The sequence below is a fragment of the Mytilus edulis genome, chromosome 1 (genome assembly GCF_963676685.1).
Source record: "Mytilus edulis chromosome 1, xbMytEdul2.2, whole genome shotgun sequence".
Lineage (NCBI taxonomy): Eukaryota > Metazoa > Mollusca > Bivalvia > Mytilida > Mytilidae > Mytilus > Mytilus edulis.
The window spans coordinates 98,648,601-98,675,598 of NC_092344.1; the positions used below are offsets into that span (position 1 = coordinate 98,648,601).

The following is a 26,998-nucleotide window of genomic DNA, read 5'->3' on the forward strand; positions in this document are numbered from 1 at the left end:
TATTCCTTTGTCGATCTTTTTGCAAAAGAAGTCACAAGCTCAACAAAATTGTGTCACAGATGCATTACACCTATCTTTAAGAATATATTTACAAAACCTTTGAATAGACTTATTAAGAAGAGATATAATTACGATACTGTTGTCAAGTCATTAAAGATTGCATATTTTGGCGTTAATATTGAGTCACTGATAAGTTCTTTGCATCGGAAATAACACATTTATTCTAAAAACAGTTGTTGGCATGACACGGGTTATGTTCTTCTCATATATGTTATGATGGTATGATACTAAACCCCTAACGGTAAGGATTGTGCCTGATGTTCATATGATGAAATCATAATCTTTCAGTCAGTTTAATTGAAGTCTGGAGCTGGCATGTCAGTTAACTGTTAGTAGTCTGTTGTTATTTATGTATTATTGTCATTTTGTTTATTTTCTTTGGTTACATCTTCTGACATCAGACTCGGACTTCTCTTGAACTGAATTTTAATGTGCGTATTGTTATGCATTTACTTTTCTACATTGGTTAGAGGTATAGGGGAGGGTTGAGATCTCACAAACATGTTTAACCCCGCCGCATTTTTGCGCCTGTCCCAAGTCAGGAGCCTCTGGCCTTTGTTAGTCTTGTATTATTTTAATTTTAGTTTCTTGTGTACAATTTGGAAATTAGTATGGCGTTCATTATCACTGAACTAGTATATATTTGTTTAGGGGCCAGCTGAAGGAGGCCTCCGGGTGCGGGAATTTCTTGCTACATTGAAGACCTGTTGGTGACCCTCTGCTGTTGTTTTTTATTTGGTCGGGTTGTTGTCTCTTTGACACATTCCCCATTTCCATTCTCAATTTTATGTTCAGAATCCTAGATTATTTTTTTTTCAAAGCTCATATAATCATATAATGAATTATCCTTTCTTTCCAAATCACTGCCTTTGATTCAGCCTGAAAACCAACATCTTTATCTCATCTTTAGTTTATTCAAGAGCTAACAAAAACAGTAAATATATTTATCATAATTCATTTAATTGTATATACTTGTACAGCTAAAACTTAATATCACAGTCATTTTCATCCACCCTCTCTTTTGGTTAAAAATCTATTATAAAATCTCTTTACAATAAAAATTTACAATAAGAATTCATTATTATACGTCAAATTTCTATTTTTAAAAGTCATTTTAACTCAATGTTTCACATTTAAAATATCTTATGGAGACAATATTTCTGGGTTACACTTTTGTCAAGTGATAACAACATCACCATACGTTTTAAGAATTATCTTGAGAGAATCACAGATTAATAAATAGCACAGTTCATTTCAAGTTAACTTTATAAATAAATGCATTCATTCCTACAGACACATCCTTCATAAAAATGGTCAAACAAGTTGCTATAGTATTTGACAACTTTTTCTGTGATGAAATTTGTCTGATTTTGTACATCTCCATTCTGATCTCATGAGGCTGTTTTCATAAGAGGTCCTTAAGCCCTTGATTGTACGGGAACTGGTTGACCTGCTACTGAGGGGCCTGATATCATTGATTTTTCATTGGCTTTTTCTCTGACATGTTCTGCCATACCAGGCAGTCTGGAGAAGTAGTTCCTGGCCAGTGTATGTTTCTGTTTAACCTTCTGCATGAAAACTTGACCGTAACCCTGTAAGGATAAATGATTGTTTTAAACATGAATGTTACACAAATTAAAAAAAAATCTAATTTTGAAAACATTTAATTTGATACAACATCTTATAACCAATCCCAATCAAAGTGTTCAAAAGAAAAAAAAATTCAATTAATGCATTAAATGTTATAGATTGTCATTGTTACAATATGATTTTCATGGCAATAATATTTATGGAAAAAGAGTTATGAAAAAAGAGACAATAATCAGGAAATTAACAACTAAATGAAGTTTACATATTGTCCTCCAGCTTTTCCTGTATGGATGTAATTTTTGATGGAAAGTTTATGATTCAAGTCAAGTTTATAAATGACCAAAGAATCAGGTCCATGATAATATTTGATGTACATCTTTTTGTTTTGAATATATGAAAATATTCCAAAGTCAAACCAAATATATGCAGTAAATTGAGTAATGATTATGGATTTAGAACATTAACAGAAATAATTATTTGTTTACCTCTTCCAGATCGACAAGTTTAACATGTGATGCAGCTTCATCCTTGGTCAGTAAGATACAGTTCCATGGTGACCATTCTTGGTGTTTGTCCCAGCGGACAAATGTTAAATCATACAGATCTTCCCATGCACTGAGTATACTCTGACCACTCCAAATCTTCTCCACTAAATAACGTAAGTCTTGCTCCTGTGAAACAAAAAAACACATTAAAAAATATCAACATCTATAACTGTTTGCCAAAGACAGTTTTGAGAACATTAAAACTGTTCTAAATGATCAAAAAATTTGCTGCTTTTGAACATTTGAAGGTGTATTTCTTTTTGCAAAACACCGACTATCCTATGAGACATAAAAAAAAACCAATAGTGACAGATAGGTGCAAATAAACATCCTAACAAAAATTATGTAGATTCATGTATGTGATAAAAGTTCTCCAGTGCTATAGTTTTCAAAATCAAGTTGCATTTTGATTAAAATAGATAACTGCCAACATGCACATTAAAACTAATGATCATCACTGCTGCAATGTGCAAAAAACTTGTTCATTTTGAATTTGTCAGGTATTTTTGCATATTTTCTGGTCACATTTATGTATCAATTGCCAGATAAAAATTGCATGGTAATTTCCAGTCAGTTTTAAACTATCTTTTAAGTGACATTTTCAGTTTTACATTGTTCAATAAAGGGAGATAATTATAAGTGTATACTGATTTAACTTCAATTACCTGTAGCAAGAAAGCAATCTTTGAACCATCTTTGAAGCCTTCTTCAGATTTACGTAGAGATTTGAGCATATGTTGGAATGTACTGAAGTCTTGTCTGGTTCTAGCATCATTGTCAATCTTGGAACATCTCCTACATTTACCAACAGTTCGGGAATTGGATGACAAGGCAAAGTCAGTGGAAGGCAGATACTGGTTACAACTTGGACAGAAGTAAATGTTCTTTCGTAGGACTGATGGATCTTGTGGAACCTGGTAATATAAACAATTTTAATTTACGAAATGTGCTTAACCAAAATCTTTCGACTTTTCACAATATTTTCATTATTATTTTTTATTTATTTTATGATTTTGCTTTTAAATATATTCCATAATGGTGAAAAGATGTATGAAGAATTGACAGAAAAATAAATTCATAGTTCTATAAAGAATGGATACATATGTAATTTTTTTAAAAGACAATAAACACTCACTTTAAGAAGTTTGGCAGCTTCTGGATTGAAGGTTGGTGTTTTAATATATTGGAGGAAAAGTGTAGAAATTCTTTTTCTAAGTCCGTCTAAGTTGTTTTCTCGAACTCCTCTCATTAACAAATCTGCTTCTCTGTCTATTAGTTCTATGATTTCCTGAGTTAACTTACAGTCATGTTCCTGAAAGCAACAATACCTCTGTTATTCTCTAGAAATCAAAACATTACTTAGTACACTAGCATTTTTTTTGTAATTAGCAGTAGTTTTAAAACTTTCTGCTAATCAATCATTTCTAACTAGTAAAATTATTGTCAGATTTATTCAAAGTACCATTTTATATTTCACATCTTGGATTTTTATAAAGTTCATTTAGGTTATTTAGGTCAAATGTGCTCAAATGAAATGAGAATGGTTTTTTTACAAAGATGGGACATAACTCTGTTTCAAAAAAATTGACTTAAGATTTTTGGCCAAATACACTTCAACATTGCCTATAAAAACATTGCTATGTTAATGACATCATTTCAAATCTTTAATACAAAAACAATGATACAACATGAGCTTATTTAAGTTTTGATTACTTTGTCATACGTAGCTGCACTCACTTCTTCCAATAATAACTGTGTTGTACACAATTATAATGAATTACTTTACAAATTATACACTTCAGTATACATTGTATTTAAAAAACAGTTTTGTTACATAATTATACTTTACCTTGACAGTATGTTTGAGAGTTAATAAAACATCTAATCTTTCATCCTGTGTCAGATACTTCATATTGATACTGTTGTATATATCCTGTAGTTCTTTGGCTCGTATCGTGTAGGGTGTGTCCATTTCTGTACTTTTACCATCAAATCCCTTCCACTTCTTTGGTGCGGCTGCCTATAATTTGATTAAAAATTACAAAGATATCTGTTATGTACTCAAAATTCCCTATACATAAATGTCCATGATTGATAATTAATATAATATTTTACAACTGGGTGTTTCATTGCTCTTGTCTTCTGCATTTGTTTTTATACATAAGTATTGCATTTTGGGTTATGTATAATATTTCCACATTTAGATTCTGAACTTTTTTATATGTTATTCTGTTGTACAATATTTGTATGGATCTAAGCGGCAAGTTTAATAGTGATATATAATAACTTACTTTGCTAAGAAATTGCTGTATTCTTTTATCTTTATTTTCAGTATCAGCTTCTATTTTATGTCGACCAATTGCAGATATTAATTGGGTTTCTTGGTCTAATAACATACAGAGAGCAGCTTTACGTTCAGCGCCATCAGCTGTCTGGTTTATTCTTTCCATTTCCTCTACTCGCCATTCTAAAAATGGAAAACAAGTTTCAGGTAAAAATATATATATTTAGAATGATATTTCAATCAAAATTCAGTAGACTTGTGAAGGCCTTTCAAAAGTTCTAATTAATTTCTGATTAAGGTACAAATGTTCAATCTGGATTTTACTGAAAATTGCAACTTGAGGCAGAAAAGGAATTTATTTGTGAAACTTTTCAGTCAAGAATACTTAATTCATATTTAAAACATTATACACACAATTTTCAAAAAAACCCAATGATCGATTCCACAAAGTAGGAACATAAGTAAAGTACAGTTAGTTTTGTTGAGAATTTGCTACCAATGGTGAAGATATTCAGTCAGAAAACTACTTTTTTTTGTAAAATTAAAATCTTGTTGACACAATGTTGCAATGAAAGTCTTATTATCATACACAAATGAAATTTCTGACGACTTACTCTCTAATGCATGATACAACAGATCAAAGTCTTCTTTTGACTTGGGATTCATTCTTCTTTCAAATTCTTTTCTAATTCTATCCTCTTTTTCTTTTTTCTTTCTAATTTCTTCTTGTTTCTCAAATTCTTCTCTGTCTTTTTTGTCGTCTTTTAATTTTGTCACATATCTCTTTGCTAACCATCTTCGGTAATATTTTTGAATAAGTATAATCTGAAAATAAGATTAAAATACAATGAGCAACTGACCCAATGTGTGTAGACTTTATTATAGTCAGAAAAATTACATTGGTATAAAACTAGGTATCGCAAAGTTCACCTCATATTTGTAACTAGATATTTAACTTATTGTATGGACTAAAAGGTTTTTGTAATTTATTTCAAATAACGAATTTTACCCTTTGTAATATCATATTATGATGGTCATCTGCTGTTGTGTAACTTCCAGGTGTCAACAATTTGTCAGGAACATTTGACACAAATACACCTATTTTTGACATCTGTGTTGACATGTCGTTAGTGGTCTGTTGTACTATATGTTTCTGTTCTACAGTCTGTGTATCTCTACAGTATTTGGGGACAGTAGATGGTGGGGGTTGTTTCTTCATTGTTTGTGCTGAGGCATGATGAAATTCTATTCCACTTGTTTTATGTCTGTAACCACCAATAAATGGCTTCTTACGAGTGGCTCTCTCTATCTCAACAACAACATCTCTAGCTCCCTCACCATCTATATAATAAAGAAACATCAGTTTGGATTTAAATAAATAATTAAATTTAAATAAACTCATCAAATATAAGTCTATTTGGTATGTTTAGTTTACAAAAGACTTAAAGACTCAAAGATGCAAGGTACAAATTTTTGATTGTCTTATCAAGTAATTGATACAAGTAAATTGTCAATCGTATGTATCTAGAAATCTTCAACTAGAAAATAGTGTAATATAGACACTCAAAATTATATCTTTAGAATAAAAAAATCAAGTTATCTCCCTTAGTAATCCAAACATGATTTTGATCATCAATAAATGGAGACAAATAGCAATTTTCCACCATTTCAATGTTATCCTAGATCCAGATATATTTCTAATATGGCATTAACAATAAATCCATTGATATTACATGTGTACCAAGTACTTGTAATTTTCTATCTCACATGGTTTTCAATATTTGAATAATAGTAAACTCGGCTTCAAATTGAATTACCTTCACTGCCTTGAATTCTAACAGTAATGACATCTGGCATATGATATTCTTGTTTAGGACGATATGTTTTAATTGGTGTATTGACAGGATCTGTAGACTGGAGCTCTAACTGAATAGTTCCATTAGGGCCTACTCCTAAATCAGCTAGTGTCAAACTATCATTAGCTTGTTTCCCTAAAATGAAAATAATACACTGTTTCAAGAAATGAACATAAACTTATGAACTCTTGTAAATTGTAAAATAAAGTTTTTTTTAAACACAATTTTTTTACTTTATATATATGTACTCCATTTTTTCAGCTTTATTATAAATTTATGCAATTTTCTAATATTATAATTGCAACCAAGATGAAAATGCCAATGTTGAAAATTTGCATTTAAATTTTATGTAATATTCTACAATAATATGCCCAGAATTTGTAGTGACAATATGTTCACATCTTATTCTAAATTTACAGTAATTTATCAGTGACATAATTTTAAATGTAGGCAAACACTTAAAATGGTATATTTATTCCTTACCATCAAACATCAAGTAGATCATGTTGAATTGCATCTTAAGTTCTGAAGCAAAGTGATCTTTGAGTTCTCTTAATGATTGTCCTAATGTACAGGCTAGTGTAACCACCTGGCCACTCGGCATCAAAACAATCTTCACTGAAAAACATATACATATATATATATATTAGATTACATATTAAAAAAGTATCTATATTACACAAGTTATTTAGGTTATAAAAACTGATCACAAATATTGTAATTTTCAAATAAAACTATATAATTTACTATAATACATGAAGATGAAATATTTCAACTCATTCCATGAGTTGCTTACATGTATTTCTGAATATAATACATTTTACCTTAGAGTGTTATAACTGATGAAAGATCATTAATTTCCACATAAAAGTTTTCAGATTTCAGTGGGTGATTTATTTACCCGAAAAAAGGCCTTCATGATGTATTGTTGGATAACTGCATAAAACTTATTTGACAACTAAAATTTCAATGCAGCGAAAAATCCATTACACAAGTTCAAGTTGAAAGTTGCTGATTAATATAAGTACTGTCACCATTATCAAATTCTACTTTTGTTTTGTTTGTCTAGTTTTAATTCAACCATTTTCTGGTTCTTTTTTGCTATAATACATAACCTACATATAATGAATTTCTGGTGTGGCTTCAGATTTCAGAAGAGAGCTATTGATAATTGTAATAAGAAAGTAAAGGTTAAGGAAATAAATAATTATTTTCTTGAATCATATTTTATATATACATTTGTATGTAAAGTATTACCTGTTGCAGTAGCTTCTAAATTGGTTCTAGGAGATGTGGCATGAGGATCTACTTCATGGTCATCCTTTGTTGGTTCTGTCTCTGTTCCCATACTTTGTTGTGTGGGTTGAGGTGTGCCTGGAGGGGCTGGTATATCTGTACTTTCTTTGGTTTTGTCCTTTTCGGGTGCATCAGGTTTTGCCTCAGTCTGTTCCTCTGTTTTTTCCTCTACTTTTTCCTCTGTTTGTCCTTCAGTCTTTGCCTCTGTTTGTTCCTCAACTTTTTCATCCTCTTGTTTTTGTTCTTCATCTTCTGTTTTTTCTTCGGTTTGTCCCACAGCAGGTTCTTCTTTTTTCTCTTCTGTTTGTTCCTCCTGTTTTCCTGTTTCCTCTTGAGATTGTTCTTCCTGTTTTTGTTCTGTTGGTTCTTCCTTCTTTTCTTCTGAATAACAATACGTGAATTTGCATTAAGTTAGTAAAAACTTAAATCAACAAAACTATAATAGAGGATATCTATACAGATTCATCAAAGTGTAAAAAAGATTGTTAATTCCTGAACATTCCATATTTTCAATCAGTACTTTTGGGAGATCTGATAAGTCCATTTACAGTTTGTTTGCAATTATGTGAATTTTTTTAATTGAAATTGCACAATCATTGCGACGATTTGATCAACAATAAAACATTTCTTTTTTTTAACCTAATTATATAAATCTTTAACAATCATTTATCATTGGATCTTATAAGATAGGAAAAAAGTCTATATGAAAGTCTCATTACAAATATTGAAGGTAACATATCAATTAATTGAATGTAGATTAAAATAATTTATCAAATACATGTACTTAGCATTGATATGATAGCTTTTGCATATGTGTAATGAGCGGAAGTACACAAGCCATAAATTCCCACCCGGGCTGATAACCCATATCAGGTGCATCTCGTGCACAAAACCCATAATAGTGCCTCTCATGCAAGTTACTTCCGGTGTTTCCGGTATCGATTGTTTACTTTTCTTCCATTGTGACGTTAATATTTTTTATGATGACGTCAAAATAACGGGAACTTTTGTGGGGATAGTTTAATACTTGCTAACAAATGCCATTGACAATTATGAATCATTTTATAGTACAACAAACATGGAGTAATACTGATTATACAACTCTTCCAACTTTTCAATATGCCTCTATAGGAAATGTTACCAAAAATATATATGAAGGTAGTGATGCTGTTGTTGGAAAATTATAGTATATTTGATTTATAATTTAACTTCTTTATAAAGTTTTTGACTGTTTTAGTTATTGCATTTGTTTATTTGCCTTACATAAAACTATTGTCGGAAGTATATGATAAAGCGATTAATACATGGCCTTTTCCATATCAGCCTGGGTATCATTCCTCAACCCATATCAGCACCTCGACTCCGTCTCGGGCTGATATGGGGGTCTCGGGATGATATCCAGGCTGATATGGAAAAGGCCATGTATTAATCTCTATATATTGATATGTATCTTTGATATTTTAAACAGTGGTCTTGTTAGCCCAAAATAGAAGGGCGCCGCTATGGTTGGTACACCATTACTTATATGACAAATGTATCATTGCTGTAACCCACCTTCTTGTTGTGGTACTTCAGTGGCAGTCTGTGTGACTGGTTCAGTTTGTTCTGCCACTGGTTCTTCTGTTTTCACGGCATCTCCTGTTGGAACTTCCTGTTGTACAGTTTCTTCAGTCTTTTCTTCCTGAACTTGGTCTGTGGGAGCACTTCCCACCTGATCTGCCATTTTCTGTAATTTGAAACAAAAATAAATTTACATCTTTAATAACTGGAAACTACATGTAAAATTTACTTTTTGAAGCAGTATCAAATTCGACTACAAACTTGTAATTATTAAAATTGAGAATGGAAATTGGTTATATTAATGTTGTGGAAGACAAAAGTTCCTGGAATGGTCTTATTTTTAATCAACACCGTTTTCCTCTATTAGTTATATTTAAAGTGGTATTCTTTTATCTGTTGTTTTTATATGGTGCTGGCTAACGGATTGGACCTGGTTATTTTAGTAGTATTAATGTAGATGAAAAAAGTGTGACTATAACACATCAGTCAAGCTATATTCTATGCAGCATGTATGTTCAATTGGGGGAAATGTTTCAATGATTCTTTCTTTTTAAATCCACATAACAAGTGTACATGTAACTGAAAACAACCATGGCTAATAAATTGACCAAAGTACTCCTTGTAAAGTATATTTTTGGATTGTTTTTTTTTTATAACATCAAAATAAAAATCATAGAATTGAGTCTTTAATCTAGCACATGGTACAATTAATTACAAAATTGTGAATGATGCATACAAACTTGAAAGCCTTTTGATAGTGATCTGGATTGACAAAACAGCAATGTACTTAGTATAACTTTATGGGAAATTGTCCAACATGTAGTAGAAGTAAAAAAAAAAAAAAAATTTATATTTTCATGATCATGTAAATCTATTTTCTGCGAATCATGATTGACAAAAAAATCAACTCGTGAATCGTGATGAGACACACCCCACATGACATAATACGATGTATGCAAACATCTTATCTGACAAAATTTATAAAGGTCAATTGACCTTGGATAGCCCAACTAAGTTCATAGTTCAAAGCATTTGAATTTATTGTTGGTCCCACTGTCTATATCACTATATGCTCAGCTCTAATAACTTCTGTATCACAGCTTTGTGACGTCAACTACGTTGACCCTGCATTAATAACTTTGATGTTGACCGATGTGGATAAGTTTGACCCAAGTTGACACTCAAGTGAACCTTTTTTGGTGAGTGAGCATAGCGAGCTAAAAAAGATTCACATCATGTCGAGTGTCTGATATTTTACGATATTTATATGAAGATAACCCAATTATCTGTTTATCTGATATCACTGGTCTTTACCCTCTTCCTAAAACAGTTATACACTTGACCAAAGCAAGTTTGATAACGTCTCCTCTCGCATTGTGACGTCACTGATAACTTCTCCTCTCACATCATTCACATTGTGATGTCGCTGATAATGTCTGATCTCATTTTGAAGCCTTGATACAAAAATTACAGAGTGACAGAGCAGGGTTATATAGGCATAGGGAAGGACGACAAGTATAGATTATCGGGTTTTCTACACATTGATATTTTACGATATCTATACGAAGAAAACCTGATTATCTTTTTATCGTTCTATTACTGGTCATTTCTTTCTCCCTAAGACAGTTTTACGCTTGACAAAATCAAGCTTGATAACGTCTCCTCTCGCATTGTGATGTCGCTGATGACTTCTCCTCTCACATTGTGACGTCGCTGATAATGCCTGGTCTCGTTTTAAAGTCTTGATACGAGAATTACGGAGCAACAGAGCAGGGTGATATAGACGAAAGAAAGAACGATAATGTAAAATATCAGCTACTCAACACAATATGAAGGTTTTTTTTTATCTTGTTCGCTGCTCTCACTCAACAAAAAGATTCATATTGTGACTCGCTGCTAATATGGGGACGAAGTCCCCAATAACAGTAGAAAATTCAATAAAAAAAAAATTCGGGAAAATTTCCCGAATTTTTCATTGTACTAATGAACTCAAAATCGTTCAATTTTTTTTATGTCATGTTTTGAAATCCCGGACATGCGCAGAAATGTACAATGTACTTCCTTTTTCCGGTCTCGTTGTATGAAACTTTGAGTAAAATATATATTTATCAGTCTAGTATAAAATAGGAAGGAACGCGCAATACCAATTTCATTTTTAATAATTCCTTGATATGAAAAAAACGTTACCTGATGATAGCGTTTCGTTGTTTACATTGCATATGACGTCATAATTTAAATAACGTCACAACTAAAATCCCTAACAACAAAACCAAAATTGGAAACGTTACGGTATTTCCGTTTCTTTTTTTTAACAAATATTTAAGTTACAAAAAAATAATTTATACAGACTTCGTCCCCATTTACAGGTAATGCCTGCCTCATATTATTTTACAATATTAACATGCAGACAACCTGATAATCGGAACCTACTGTCGTGTGTGGTACTGAACCAGTGTTAATTCCTCTAACTTGTTTAAAATCTTCTGAATAACAAAATTTATACTGACTGTGCAGCTTAACTGATCATCCAATATTTATGGAATAGTAAAATCATCATTAATAAATGTATATATATCCGTGTAAATATGTAAATAAAAAAAATCTACCTAAACTTTCATGTACAGAATGCCGCCATTAAAGGTTGTTTTCATGACGTCTAGGTAACCAAATGGAAGCCGAGTTGGTTTTGTAAAGCCATATCTAATTGGTCCAACGTTAACCGGTAACCAATCAAAACAGTCGTAATAAAGATCATCGGGGTGGCTTGCGCCATAACAACACAGGCAGTGCGAATATTGGAACTTTTTTTGAACTTTTATATTTTTTGGTCAAAATTGAGACAATGTAATCACCAAAGGAATTACAAATCAAACATAAGGTGTATTTATTAAAAGTTTTAAGCCAACGGTAAGTATTACAATGTTGAAAAACCCAAGAAAAGTGTGAATATGGTCAATGCATTGGTATTGGTTTTGTAATTATTTGTTGGATTTGGCATTGACATTTGTTTATGGCATTGTGCCATCTGAAGCATTGTCTCGAATCGTTTTATAAGGTCCATGTATATTGCTTTAAAAAACTAACAACCTCTTGGGTAAGGGAAAATTAAATGTAACAGTTGGGGCAAGCACCTGCTAACAGCGAAAGAAGATAAATTTGTGATTACAACAGTAAGACAGTAGATACGAAGTATTGTTATAAATAATATGATAATTTGCAAAATACATGTCTTTAGAATAGTTTGAAATTATAAATTATATAAAGCTGTAGTTTAAATAATTACATGTATGTTGTCTTGAAAGGCTATTTTATATTTTTACTGTGACGGTTTCCTATATTAAGTATATAATACACCTTATCGCTATTTGTTTGCCATTACTGTACATCGCAAAGGTTCAGCTAAAAATTTGACGTAACTATAAAATATCTGACGCTTCAATCATTGAATGGGAAAGTGTTTTTGTGAGATGTCAAAAGTTCAAGGAGCGCAGATTCTTTGTGGGTCAACTGATGCAGAATTCTAAATAGGTGTATGCTGACAGCTAGACTTTTATATATACTTTATGAGGTTCATGTATATATACACAAATTCTCTCAATTTTAATTTTTGTGATTGCTGGTGCAAAATATTTCCAATGATTTTCAAATGTAATAAAGACAAGTGTATTTAATTTACAATTCCAGCAGGGTCGACAATCATCTACATTGTATTACTTCTTACAAGATCCTTCACTTTTGGAGACAATAAAATGAATCTACAAACTCTATGATGGACCCTAATTTTCTGGATTATGAAAATAGAATGTTTCAAAATTTGTTGGATCATCAAATTTTACAGTTAAGGAAAACAAAAATGTACTATATGTTTAAAATGATTATGACTATGAGGCAGTTTAAAGCACCTTTTTAGTATGAATTTAGAATATGTTGAACTTTACCTCTATTGGATAGTCAGTCGAATCCTTTATCCTGAAGCTAGATTCTCTTGAAGCTTATTATATAAATCAACTTTTTAGTTCTGGATTTTATTTTATTCATAGATTTACATTTGGCTGCCTGAATAGCTTGTCAAAACCCAGATAAATGAATAAAATCTTCTAAGCTGGGAATATAATTTTCCTACTTATTTTGAAAGTCATGAATGTGTACCCGAATGTAGTGAAAACTGATACATCTTTACTGAGGGCAACTTTACACATTCATGAACCGGTAGTAAAATTGTATTCAGGTTTCACACAAAGGCAAAGCAATAATATAATATGATATTTACCAATATTCCTATATTCTCTTATATTTATACAGATGACATCTATGAGTGGAAAAGCCTCCACAAATGGAGCGTCCAATGGTGTTAATGGATTACCTAATGGCAATTCTAATGGACCTCAGAGGACCAAACTTGGAAGTATTGGACCTAATGGATATCCAAGACTTCCCCCAATCAGTAAACCACAGAAGAGAGGTGATGACCCCTATGCCAACAGTAAACTGATGACTTACAGGTTGGCCAATGCCAAACAAGCCATGCTGATGAATATTTTGTAAGTTTTACCAAATTTATCTTAAATTATTATGATTATAAGAGTAACAAGTATACATGTATGTATTTATATTATATTTGTCATGTAGATATACCATATTTTAAAATTTTGTATGACAGAATATATCATATCTGGATTTTTTATTTGAATAGAAGTGCTATTTATTTGTTTATTTATATATCACTCAGAGTTCATTCTACATGTTCTATTGTTTTAATATATATGAAATCATACATTGTGTCATACTTGAAGTTTCAAAATAGAAAATAGAAAAACAAAATGTCTCATCATAGAGTCAGTAAAGAAGAAGATATTTTATTTCCAATTATGGGCCCCAAAGGGCATAAACATTACAACATCAATAATTTTCATAATACAATACAAATTATGATATAAAAAAAAAAGTAAATGATCATAGAAAATAAAGTGACTGCTGATTCCAAATGAAAAAAAAAGTTTAGTAAAAATTAACTTAATTTGTTATTTATTTTATAGAACTGAAAAATCCATGCAGGATTATGAAGAGACCCAAGAATTAAACAGCATTGCCCCAGAAAAACCACCAAGTCCAGACTATCCTCCAGAGGTAGGAGCTTTATGCTATCTATTATTTTTGGTTATCTGTTGTCATGATGATACTGCATTGTCTCTAAGTTTATAAGAAGTGGTAAAACAATTCGAATTATATACTAATCCAATACTATTTATTTGGCCCATAAATTTTCCTATAACAATTTTTTTTTATCACAGGTTGGTGATTTTGATTAAATAGAAAACTAAATGTAGATAGTTCTATTCATGACCTGAATGAGAGGATTTAAAGTGACTGATTTCCTTGAAATAGAATTGTACATATCGATGGCTTAATTGACCCTCTACAATGTTTCTGAAATGTTAATACATGTATGTTCATAAAAAAATGACATTATAAATGGGAGCAAATGTTCAAAGCTCTATAGTTTTAGTCATATCTCTGTTTGGAATCTTATATATATTGAGACTAAATATTTTATATTCCCATATACTGTATTATTTAAATTTCCTGGTAAGTTTGAACAAATTGTGATTTCTAATTGATCATTGTTTGGAGGGAATTATTGTTGTATTAGTGTTATGTTTTACACAACTTTGAACACGTTTAATTCAACCACATGCACAAGGATAAAACACATTAATGTCGTCATTGTAACAATGCATGCTGTATTCACCAGATGATGAGCAATGATCGTAAAATTAGGGTATGTATGTAAGGTGTAATAGAACAATGCACATTGTAACACCCTGCACCTCAGTATTAGGGTATATTAGTTGTAGTAGTAGATGCACACTGTATATTGTATTATGTTTACATTAGATGATGGGGAAGGATCGTAGAATCAGGGTATGTATAGGATGGTGGTAGCTTACTAATAGATCCTGTGTGTCTTAACTTAAGAAACTTTTCTTAATTGGCTAATATCTAAGAATGTCAGTATGATACTATCCAACACCCCACATATTCTACTGACTGGATTTTTAATTTTCTGAACCTATTTGACTTTATTTTTTAAAACCATTTTTTTTTCATTTAATGAGTTAATTGATTGTGACAAAAATCAAAAGAATAGAATATTTAATTGCATGGTTCCCTTTAATCCTGAAGTGAAATTACAAATCTGCCTATGAAGCCCATTTGTGTGTATTTAGCCATATTTAGAAAAGTTTCAGTTTCAGCTCTTCAAAGACATGTTTCAAATGTCCCAATAAAAATCATCTTTCTACATTAATTTTACATGTTTTTAGTTCTAAAGATAGCTATTAGTGATCTTTGCAAGTCCTGTAAAAAAGAAGATGTGGTATGATTGCCAATGAGATAACTGTCCACAAGAGACCAAAATGACACAGACATTAACAACTATAGGTCACCCTACGGCCTTCAACAATGAGCAAAGCCCATACCGCATAGTCAGCTGTAAAAGGCCTATTCTTAGGTGACTCTTAAGATATTTACATTTTAGATCTCTATCTCAATTAGAATTTTTGTATCATCAATTGTTGACTTACGAAAAATATAAAAAAAAAAATTCCAATAAAACCCAAAGTAATTTACATACATTTTGACCAGAAATGTTTGTTTCCAGACAAATGATTATCAATTACAGAAAATATAACAAAAGCAGTACTATCATTTCATGTTTGAAAGGCACCAGATCGAAAATGTTAATAATAAAAAAAATGATAAATCTTTGGACACAAACAGCTTAGATTCATCCATACAAATATAAATTAGTTGAGAAAAGTAAAAAAAATAACTCTGCACCTGATTCCCGATGGTTTATCCATTAAATAATTGATAACAAATCCTGAAACAGTTTTGTAATTTAGAGAAATTTTGTTGATATTTAGAAGAGTTAGATATTTATACACTTAAATAAGTCATATGTTGTCCCCTCCATTTTTTGTTTACTCATTGTAAAGGAATTCAGGCTGACCATACCTACTGAACAAGTAATATGAGCTAGCCTATATAAATAATGAAACATGTCTTTATACTTAACCTATAGTCTTTCAGTCTAACATACCTGCTTCTTTCTGTAATACCTCTCATGTGTTGTGATTTTTATGTGTCCAAAACAAGACTATAGCTAGTATACAGTGATTATAGAACAGTATAATATGAGTATGAGGTTTATTGTGTATTCTCATTACATTAATGTCTCGTTTGAATCACAAATTTTACATGCAAAATTACAACTTTTTATAAGTATACAATGAATTGTCACTTATAAGTCATTTGAAATAAAATGGATTTTTTTTTACATTCAAAGCAAAAAAGTCATACAGCTGGTAAATTTGCAAATTCAGTCCTGAATAGGAATGTAAATATTTAGTGACCTATTTCTTGTTGATAAAATTGAGAATAAAAATAGAGACAACAAACCATCAAAAGAACAGAAAACAGCTGAATGCCAACAATGGGTCTTTTACACAGTGAGAAAAATCCTGCACCCGGAGACATTTTTCCCTGGGACAGGCGCACACATGTTTAGGGGTTAAAAATTCTTTGTGAGATCTAATCCCCTCCCCCCTTTATACCTCTAACCAAATTAGAAAAACGAAACACCCAGCAATACAAACAGTAAAACTCAGTTTTAAAGATGACTGTATTCTGGTCAATAGATACTGTCTCATTGACTCACACCCCATTCATTATTCATATATATTAAACTCTTTCTTGACTTGTTCATAACAGACAGTTTTGTAAGTTGGAAGTTTATTATATGGGATTGAATTACATTTACCTCAGGTTTAAAACTTTTTTTATTTTTTTATCAAATTTCACCATGATTTGATACATTTCCAAATATTATCATTATTTACTCTAAAAATGCCGGTAATGATCAGCTGTTTGGCTAACACAATTGACCTCTGTTTTTAAGCAGAATGTCTACCTACATTGAAGTTTAATAGACTACAACAAACTATTGATCATATTGATTAAACATTTTTTAAAGATCATTTATTGAACCTACACTTGGTAGTTTTCCAATTATTAATAAATATTTATTTTCATAGAGAATATTTAAAACTCTACTTTGGCAAATGAGTTTGAAAATATTTATTTTTTATTATGCATGATCATACTGATTATTTACTGAAAAATAACATAAAAAAGTAAAAACTAGAAACTCTGAGGGACCAGTACACATTTCCAATATTTATGTAGAAAAAAAAACCCATTTCATTCACTGCATAAATTTAAAAATAGACACTACATTTTTTTGAACTCAAAAAGATATTTATGTTCTAGTTATAAACCTAACCTACAAAAAAGAATCATGAGTCATATAGATCAGGTAAATGAAATAATTTTCTTGGCTCTAATAGTCTATTCATGATAATTCATCTAGGAATACATTATATGTATTAGTTGAATAAATTATGTTTGAAGCTTTCGCTATAAGAGCTCTAACTCTTATTCTTTTAAGAAAAAAATGCAGTCATCTATCACATGATTTATCATTTTAAATGACTAAATACCCATCCTTTAATTGCACAGATAGTACAGTTCCAGTAAAACTAAACTCATTGATAATACAACCTATTTCTTACAACAATAAAAAAGAAACAATTCAACACATAAGCTCATTGTGAGTTACAGGACCTTCAAAAATCCAAATGAAACAAAACTTATGTTTCCAGAATAAGTAATGTTTGATTAGTTCCCCTTGAAAGTGTACTATGTAAAAGCTGTATAAAGTGAAATACAGTTATACTCATATTTTTATGCATAATTTACTACAGCTGAATTACCAATACCTGAAGAAATGTGTAGAAAGTGGACCAATCACACCTATGCAGAAAGAATGGTCAGAACATATACTGACCATGATTCCAGAGAAACTACAAATGACTGTTCCCCTCAAAGAAGTTATCAGTGAATTGTTTGAGGAAATTAAAGAAGATTATACTGGAAGCATGAAAAAATCCATGGGTAAATATATTTTTTTTTAAAGCTAAGAAGATGGATTTGTGGTATCTAATTCTGTATGACCCATACGACATGGTCAGGTTTAGTATCAAGTTTACTAGGACTTTATACAGTTTCAGGGGAGATAACTTCTGTATGACCCATACGTCATGGTCAGGGTTAGTATCAAGTTTACTAGGACTTTATACAGTTTCAGGGGAGATAACTTCTGTATGACCCATACGACATGGTCAGGTTTAGTATCAAGTTTACTAGGACTTTATACAGTTTCAGGGGAGATAACTTCTGTATGACCCATACGTCATGGTCAGGGTTAGTATCAAGTTTACTAGGACTTTATACAGTTTAAGGGGAGACAACTTTCAAAACAAGAATAATGTTCATTGTTCTGTTGCCACAAGTTTGTTCATGATGACTTCCAATTCGTAGTAACTCAATCTAATCACAGGACTTAAACTTTTAATTATCATGTATTACATACAATGACTTTGTAAAACAAAAGTGAAAGTTTTGCAGACTTTTTAAGGTTAAAAATGATCACTTCGATTTCAATGTAAAAAAAGCATCAAGCATCCTGTATTTGATTACTGAATCTATTTTTAGTTCAACATGTATTAGTAAAACCAGAGGTAAAAGGACTTGATGGTGATGTAGCAGGACCACCCCCAGCAGAGCCTGAGTAAGTATATATAGGATTAGAGATCAAATGTCATAGTTCAACTTGTGTAGTTGTAGAAGTAAAAGAAAACTATAGGTAGAATTAGTAGCATATAGTCAAATCTCAGCTAGTAAGGATCATTCTGGACTAAATGTTTTCACAGGGATATAAAACATACACATCTTTTTAGATTTCATAGTAGATATCATTACATTTCATTCATCTAATCTGATTGACTGATATAATCAAACAACCTTTTAATGTTTTACAATAAACTTTTTTTATAATAATGACTTATTACTCAAATATTATTGAATCATAAAACTGATTTTGTATTTCCATAAAAGAATCAATCTACTGCATGCTTTTAAAAAATGTCTTCCACTTTGCTGTCTGTTGGGTTACAGGTCATATCCTTTATTTTTATTGCCATTATTTTGAATTACATGTATACATATGTTATAGATATAGTTTCATGTAAGTATTATTTCAAGTTCTTCCCAGCTATTTTTATTGTTGTGAAAGTAAATCCTATCTGGTTCTCTTCAGAAAGCATATAACATGCAAATATTTTGTAGAAAGCAACATATTAATTTTCGTATTTTTGAATCTTTTAATCTTCAATTATTTGGTATTGAAAAAAATCAAATTTATAAACCAATACTATGTGAGTCCCATTAAAGGACAGTTAAGGTTCAAAAGAGATTCCAAACATGCAGAAATATGCCTGCCTTGAGTCTCAAGATAAGGGCAATATAATGACTTCCTTTGGTTTATAAGCACTGTTCACTCAAAAAAATTCAGCCCCCCCCCCCCTCCCAAACAGCCTGAGTGTCAATATGTAGGTCTTTTGAGTATATATTTAAGCCTTTTACTTTTCAGTTTTTTATATCATTGTCATTTTCTAGATGTTATATATGTATGCTTGACATTTTTATATATTCAGTACATTTTGCTTATAAATGTTCAACTTAATCATTATTCAAGGTACTAATTTAGTGAAATGTGCAGCATTTAATGTGAATCATGTGTTGTTTACTCATGTCTTGACAATCCAAATTGACAACACCCTTGTTTTTTTTCTATAAAGGATGAAAAGGTTGGGTTTTTTTAAAAGTTTTTAAGAAACAGTTTTTGAAAGTTTTATTTCAATTATTTGAACTGTTTTAAACAATGAATTTATACCCAATTTTGCCTCAGCTTTTAATAGATATTCAAAAATAAATTACTCTTTCAAGACACTTGCTGTTTTCGTACAACAGATGAAACTACATGCAATGTTGTTTCATTATTGCAAGCTCTCTCAAGATATAATTCATCTGTGCATTTTTGATGTGTAACAGCTTAGGAAAAGTGTGGTACAGAGAACTCTATCTGAATACTGGATGTATGTAATAATATTATTACAATAGAAACAAAGACAAATAGAAATGAAGATAAACTGGTGGGAAAAAACATACATACACTAGTTATGGGTTTGAATATGTGGATTATCTTTTCTGCATTAAATGGTTTATTTATTTTACAGGGGATTAGATTACTCCAGACCTTGGCATGGTGACTTTGTAGAGGCTAGAGAAGTCATCAGAGAAAATCTTCACATTTTACATCCTGCTATGATGAAAGTCCTCAACATGTGCCAGACAACACTGGGAAATATGCTTCTTGCTGACTGTTCTCAGTTCAGGTAAATAACAACATTTGTCAGACAACATTGGGAAATGTGCACCATGTTGACTGTTCTCTGTTCAGGTAAACAACAACAGATTTAGTTCTTAACCAGTCTGTCAAAATATTAACCATGGTAAAATAATTATCAAAACATGAATTATATCATAATTATCTGCAAAAAGTTTCAGCTGCAAATTATAAAAAAAAATGTAAATATGAATGTTATTTCATTTGTCATATTGTTACATGTTCTTGTAGAGGACAAGGACCAATAGAATTTGAATCCTTCAGAAATAATGTGACATTAGAAATAGAAAAGACAGAAGAAAAATTGATGAATAGGTTTGTATATATTATATTTAGATATTTGTCCTTATCACATATTCACAAGAAAGCATTTGACTTTTGTTTATTTGATAACCACAGGGGATGCAGAAGGAACAGAGTGGCTAAAAGGGTTTCTTCCCTGCAACAGACACATTAATGTGCTGTGGGGGTTGAACAAGTTTTACCATAACTTAGAAAATTACACAGCAATCCTTACAACTATTAGTTATTCATTAGAATTGCACTTGAATTGATTTTTAGCAGGTTTTCATTCAAATGACCAGATTTGTTCACTATATCATTTTTTTTATAGTAAGATATATATTATATACCAAGAGAGAAAATGTCATTTTAGTAAACAGATGAAAAGTTTTAGATGGTATTATATATGCTATATTTTTGCCTCAATATTTATCAGATGTGTCATGTTTTCATTGTAGCTGGTGGCAGGATATTATCCAAATTTTCACAGACAAAACATGTATAGCAGGAGTAAAACCAGATAAAATAGATTCCTTCTATAACAGTGTAACAACACTTATCACAAACCAGGTATGTGACAGTAATAATGGAAAATTATCATTGTTAGTACAGATGTAACATTCAAATGCTATTTACTGATTCAGCATTATCATGTGAAATGCATTACTTTTTATATTAAAGCCCTTGCAAGTTCTGTCAAGTTGTGTAGGGAATTGTATTTTAACCTCTTTGTCTTTTCTTCAAGTGAATCTGTCATTTCATTTTGCGTCAGAAAAGATCCTGCATTTTGTATTTGTTTGTTGTTTGGTCTCCTGAAGATAACTGAAGTAGCACTTAACAGAATTTTTTTTTTTCAATTTTAACATAATGTCAAGGACCATAAACTTCAGGTGATGTAATCCTCAAAAAGTTGATGGTATTCCCTAACTAAAGGAGAAGAAGAAGTAGTGGGATTTTGATGGATTTTTGGTATCCATATGTTGACCGAATACTTTTTAGCTCACCTGGCCTAAAAGGCCATGTGAGCTTTTCTCATCACTTGGCGTCCGTCGTCGTCGTCGTCGTCGTCGTTAACAATTTTTCAAACATCTTCTCCTCTGAAACTACTGAATGGATTTGAATGAAACTTAAGGTCAAGGATCAGTAAATAAACTAGTCCATAGATTTTTTTAAAACTTAAAACTCAATTAGATATTGAAAATATACATCAGAAAATGTAAAAAAAAGTATATGTCACCGACTTCGTTTTCAAGAAAAATCTATTTTTAAAATGGTCCGAGAGGGTACTAAATTACATTGAATATATAGGGTAAATCTATATTTTTCTTCTACAATTTTCGGTTTCTGGTATAAATCACGAGAACCGCTCCATAGAATTTTTTTTTAAATTAATATTTTTTTCCTCTTTGTCTTACGAATTAGATGATATTTAGAAAATATATGGTCACCGACTTCGTTTTCCCTGTAGAAGCGACGCAAACCCAACATTTTGACAAAAAAAAACCATCAAAATTCGTGACGTCGTAATTTTTATTACATAACGTCAAGTTATCATGCTAATACTTTCCAACGTTCTTCGTGTTGATTATGCACGATGACTATGTGTTTCGTATTGATAGATTCTTTTTATCATAAGAGTCTGGATAATTATCATAAATTTTTATTTAGTATTACCAATATTCTTTATTCTTTATATTTTAGCACCTCATTATAAACTTTTTTTTTCTTTTTTGTATTTTATTCTGCAATTTTTGCCCATTATTCTGTATTCCGTAAACCCCAATCAGAACCTCTTTTATTGAACATTTTAAAAGAAATTGTACGTTGTAAAAAATGTGATACATGTATGTTCATTATCAATATACATATCTAAATCAATTACTAATTCAGACAAAAATACGTTGTAAGTCACGGTACATGAACGCAAAAAAGGTAAATCTTAAAAATAGAAATCATCAGGGTTACTGTCTACAAGTTGACGCAATAAAAGATGTAAATGAAGCTATATTTTTTTATGCCCCCTCAACTACCCCTGTACGTCTGTCCGTCCGTCATTCCGTCTGGCCGCCCGTCCTTCCGTCCGTCCGTCCGTCCCCCTTTATAGTTTATAGTTATTCCGCAAAACATCTACAGTTTGAATCCTAGAACGTACTTTTCTGTCTGTTTGCATGTGGTCAGGGTTTTGATCTTTATTAATATTTGCTCTAATGAGAGATAGTTGAACTTTGTCATTTTTGGGTAACCAATTCATAAATCTCTTAGACTATCTTGTAAGTCATCTGTTTACACTTTTTCTCCGTTCCGATATATGATTTGGCCACTTTTTTTAGCAGCGGAACATGTAAAAGCTTGTGTTTTGGTGCTATATCACGACAGAACGTGTTCTGTCCATATACTGCTTATATAAACAAACATTATATCAATGATTCTACAAATTCGTGAAAGAGTGTCGTGTGGTTATTTATACATCTTCAAGTTAACAAGTAAAACACGCAGACAAACTGACATCTTTGTTTATATCTTTTTTGTTCTGTATAAAATTTATTGTATACAAGTCTACAAAAACGTTTTAAAAAGTTTACTAAATGGTTATTGTTCCATAAGTGTACATATGTATGCTCGAAGTATATATAGAATCAGTACATGATACACAACATGCGATAAATAAGGGGGGTAGTAATGACAGGAAACTAAATTAAACTAAGGCTTTGATGAATGTAACTGGAAGTTACATAAGGGGAACAGGAAAATAAGAATATATTGCATCACTTACAACAACCTTTAAATTGACCAGTGATTTTTTATTCATTACTGACCAGCAACACCGAGATAATCCAACGATTTTTAAGGGTCCATATGAAGTGTGGACCTAAATGTTCTTTATCTTTAGATATAACGCTTATTCTGTAAAATCTTCAATTAACGATTTTGTAAAATTCTGTACATGGTCTACACTATTATATTAAATAATTATTTTATTTTCCGTTGTTATTCTTTATAATTTTGCAAACTTTTTTGTTCAATTTTGATATTCGCCGGTATCCGTTGATCTAATTATATGTGACAATAAATTATTGTGCTTCTCTCTCTGAATTTCGCTTTCTCTCAAGACATTTGTAGTCTTTGTAGTACAGTGTATTTTCCAGAAAATACATAGTGTAAAAACATTTCCGAGAAAACCAAATTAACGGAGGTTGAGACATATGACAGATGTACATATTTATGTTTGATATGTCTACAACCCCCCCCCCCCCCCCCCCCCCAACCGAAAAAAAAACAAGAAAAAAACAATTGCACACAGGCTGAGACATGACTGGTAATATTGTGTTTTGTTATTTAGTCCATCTACACAAATGAGGGAGGACCTTAAACGGGACTCTGGGCTCGGGTGTTTTTTCAGCACGGGATTTCGGGATTGATCCTTTATGGATCCGGCTATTTTTTTCGAATTTCGGTATGGCGGGGTTGAAATTTCTATAAATTCGGGACCTCGGGATTTCATGTTTTTAAGTCCAGGATTTCGGGATCAGGACCCCTACACCCCCACCCCCGTCAAATGCATATCATAAGATGTCTTTTCCTTTTTAATTTTCTTTTGGCCTTGTGTTGTTGTCTGGTTGCTGTCTTATTGAAGTACTGACTACTTACGGGATTTACAATTAACTTTAGGTACTGAAAGTCTGTGACACTGTGCATATTTTTCAGTCAGTATATATAGTAGTACTATGATATAGAGGTGATCGATATAATCTCGTTCTCAACCTTCAAGTTTTATGAGTGAAATAGAATTGAGAACAGTTCTATTGTATATTTGAGATGCTACTTTCAGCTAGGCCTAGGGTACATTTTTTTTATTCTGTTAATTTTTACACATATATATAACAAATGTCCTTTGAGGAGACAACCGTACGAATCAATACTATTAGGATACTAAGCCCTGTATAAATCTTTAAAACATATACTATTTATACATGTATCTATTTAAAGATTTGTGTTCTATTTTTAACATCGAAATTGCGGACGTGAAAGAAAGCACCATTACAAAAACAAAAAACAACGTTAGATTACAAAATGTAGCGCAATGGATTAATGATCGTGAAACATCATTTTTGCTTATATTTAATTTGGTTTAGTCTAAAAACTGTGTATGAATATTAAACTATTGTTCCAACCATGAACAATTGGTTAATTAATTTAAGTGAATTATAGTTTAGTGCCATCTATGACTGACTGACAGCAGCGGCGAATTTATGACCAGTATTAGTTTATGTGGTTCATTTCCTTTTCTCTAATTTGAAAATATTTTTACTTGTTCCGACTGTTGTTATAATTTTCAAAATATGGGAGATATTATAGTTTTACCGTACAATACTAAGTTTTAACTTTAGTATTAATGTCCAAAACTTGCACCCCTTCTGCCTATTTTCTGCTAGACGATGTCTTTTCCCAGTGAATATAGGGTTTTTGAAAGGACAGTTTTGACATACTACATATAGAATACTTCCGAGACCACACTGTTTTTTCTCATCACAATTATGACGAAATAGTAGTGAGCAACAGTTTTCACACTTGTTTTAACTGGTCGGCAGATATACAAACTCTACCATCCTACGTCCTGATTTTCATTTTGAAGATCGTCTTCAGGACTGTTTTCATATTTATTTTCAATTTTTAATTTTAGAAAAACAAGTTCATTCTCCTAGAAGTAACATACTTTCCGTCAAATTTATCGTTGACGTTGTCCCATCGAAAAGTCGCCGGGTGCAATTTTAACATTGCAAAATCTGATCAAAGGGACGTAATTCGTACAAAACGTCGCAATATTTCGCGGAATCCGCCAGACGGCGTTCATTTACTGTTACTTGACCTTAACATGATTGTTCCTTAGTATATCCTGCACAAAATGTGCGCTTCGATTTTTGATCCGTCAAAAAACATGGCCGCCGTTACTTAAAATAGAACATAGGGGTCAAATGCAGTTTTTGGCTTATATCTCAAAAACGAAAGCATTTAGAGCAAATCTGACATGGGGTAAAAATGTTCATTAGGTCAAGATCTATCAGCCCTGAAATTTTCAGATGAATCAAACAAACCATTGTTGGGTTGCTGCCACTTAATTGGTAATTTTAAGGAAATTTTGCAGTTTTTGGTCATTATCTTGAATATTATTATAGATAAAGATAAACTGTAAACAGCAAAAAAGATCAGCAAAGTAAGATCTACAAATAAGTTAATATGACCAAAATTGTCAATTGACCCCTTAAGGGGTTATTGTCCTTTAATGACAATTTTTCACAATTTGTTCATCATATTTGGTAACTTTAAAAAATCTTCTCCTCTGAAACTACTGAATGGATTTGGTTAAAACTTAGCATGGTTGTTCCTTAGATTATCCTGCACAAAGTGTGTGCTTTGATTTTTGATCCGTCAAAAAACATGGCCGCCGTTACTTAAAATAGAACATAGGGGTCAAATGCAGTTTTTGGCTTATATCTCAAAAACGAAAGCATTAAGAGCAAATCTGACATGGGGTAAAAATGTTCATTAGGTCAAGATCTATCAGCCCTGAAATTTTCAGATGAATCAAACATCCAATTGTTGGGTTGCTGCCACTTAATTGGTAATTTTAAGGAAATTTTGCAGTTTTTGGTCATTATCTTGAATATTATTATAGATAAAGATAAACTGTAAACAGCAAAAAAGATCAGCAAAGTAAGATCTACAAATAAGTTAATATGACCAAAATTGTCAATTGACCCCTTAAGGGGTTATTGTCCTTTAATGACAATTTTTCACAATTTGTTCATCATATTTGGTAACTTTAAAAAATCTTCTCCTCTGAAACTACTGAATGGATTTGGTTAAAACTTAGCATGGTTGTTCCTTAGATTATCCTGCACAAAGTGTGTGCTTTGATTTTTGATCCGTAAAAAAACATGGCCGCCGTTACTTAAAATAGAACATAGCGGTCAAATGCAGTTTTTGGCTTATATCTCAAAAACGAAAGCATTAAGAGCAAATCTGACATGGAGTAAAAATGTTCATTAGGTCAATATCTATCAGCCCTGAAATTTTCAGATGAATCAAACATCCAATTGTTGGGTTGCTGCCACTTAATTGGTAATTTTAAGGAAATTTTGCAGTTTTTGGTCATTAT

The 26,998-nt window shown here is 31.4% G+C and overlaps 2 protein-coding genes across 16 annotated transcripts in view; one reads left to right on the plus strand and one right to left on the minus strand.

The window, feature by feature from the left end:
- Nucleotides 1-999: 999 nt before the first annotated feature.
- Nucleotides 1,000-11,897, minus strand: LOC139497335 (IQ motif and ubiquitin-like domain-containing protein). Of its 3 annotated transcripts, none has more exons than XM_071285551.1 (13): nt 11,798-11,897; nt 9,186-9,357; nt 7,593-8,012; nt 6,819-6,953; nt 6,297-6,470; nt 5,489-5,820; nt 5,094-5,304; nt 4,487-4,662; nt 4,045-4,215; nt 3,331-3,507; nt 2,861-3,109; nt 2,136-2,321; nt 1,000-1,652 (listed from the first exon to the last, which is right to left on the minus strand). In XM_071285551.1, exons 2-13 carry the CDS (start codon nt 9,352-9,354, stop codon nt 1,479-1,481), a joined length of 2,574 nt encoding a protein of 857 aa, XP_071141652.1. In that variant the 5' UTR covers nt 9,355-9,357; nt 11,798-11,897; the 3' UTR covers nt 1,000-1,478. The 3 variants fall into 3 exon arrangements, with proteins under 3 accessions (XP_071141652.1, XP_071141658.1, XP_071141665.1); XM_071285557.1 differs by having other exon boundaries at nt 11,622-11,849; XM_071285564.1 differs by having other exon boundaries at nt 11,699-11,848.
- Nucleotides 11,898-11,928: 31 nt separating this feature from the next.
- The window catches only part of LOC139497263 (dynein axonemal heavy chain 12-like), a 68,031-nt gene continuing 52,961 nt past the window's right edge, over nt 11,929-26,998 (plus strand). For 8 of the 13 annotated variants that reach the window (XM_071285459.1, XM_071285468.1, XM_071285447.1 and 5 more), the window contains exons 1-9: nt 11,929-12,098; nt 13,494-13,732; nt 14,228-14,318; nt 14,944-14,970; nt 18,017-18,206; nt 18,807-18,882; nt 20,390-20,548; nt 20,791-20,874; nt 21,300-21,411. In XM_071285459.1, the coding sequence (XP_071141560.1) occupies nt 13,494-13,732; nt 14,228-14,318; nt 14,944-14,970; nt 18,017-18,206; nt 18,807-18,882; nt 20,390-20,548; nt 20,791-20,874; nt 21,300-21,411 (978 nt within the window). In that variant the 5' untranslated portion in view covers nt 11,929-12,098. Of the gene's footprint in view, nt 12,099-13,493; nt 13,733-14,227; nt 14,319-14,943; nt 14,971-15,086; nt 15,114-18,016; nt 18,207-18,806; nt 18,883-20,389; nt 20,549-20,790; nt 20,875-21,299; nt 21,412-26,998 lie in introns of all 13 variants that reach the window. The other 5 variants (XM_071285452.1, XM_071285510.1, XM_071285496.1 and 2 more) reach the window with 2 other exon arrangements.

What these genes read in the sequence shown, in the direction of transcription:
- LOC139497335 (XM_071285551.1), bottom strand. Translation starts at nt 9,354, where the DNA reads ATGGCAGATCAGGTGGGAAGTGCTCCCACAGACCAAGTTCAGGAAGAA. An exon ending in ATAATATGATATTACAAAGG is followed by an intron (nt 5,305 to 5,488) that starts GTAAAATTCGTT and finishes TCTTATTTTCAG; the next exon opens with ATTATACTTATTCAAAAATA. An exon ending in AGATTGCTTTCTTGCTACAG is followed by an intron (nt 2,322 to 2,860) that starts GTAATTGAAGTT and finishes TTTGTTTCACAG; the next exon opens with GAGCAAGACTTACGTTATTT.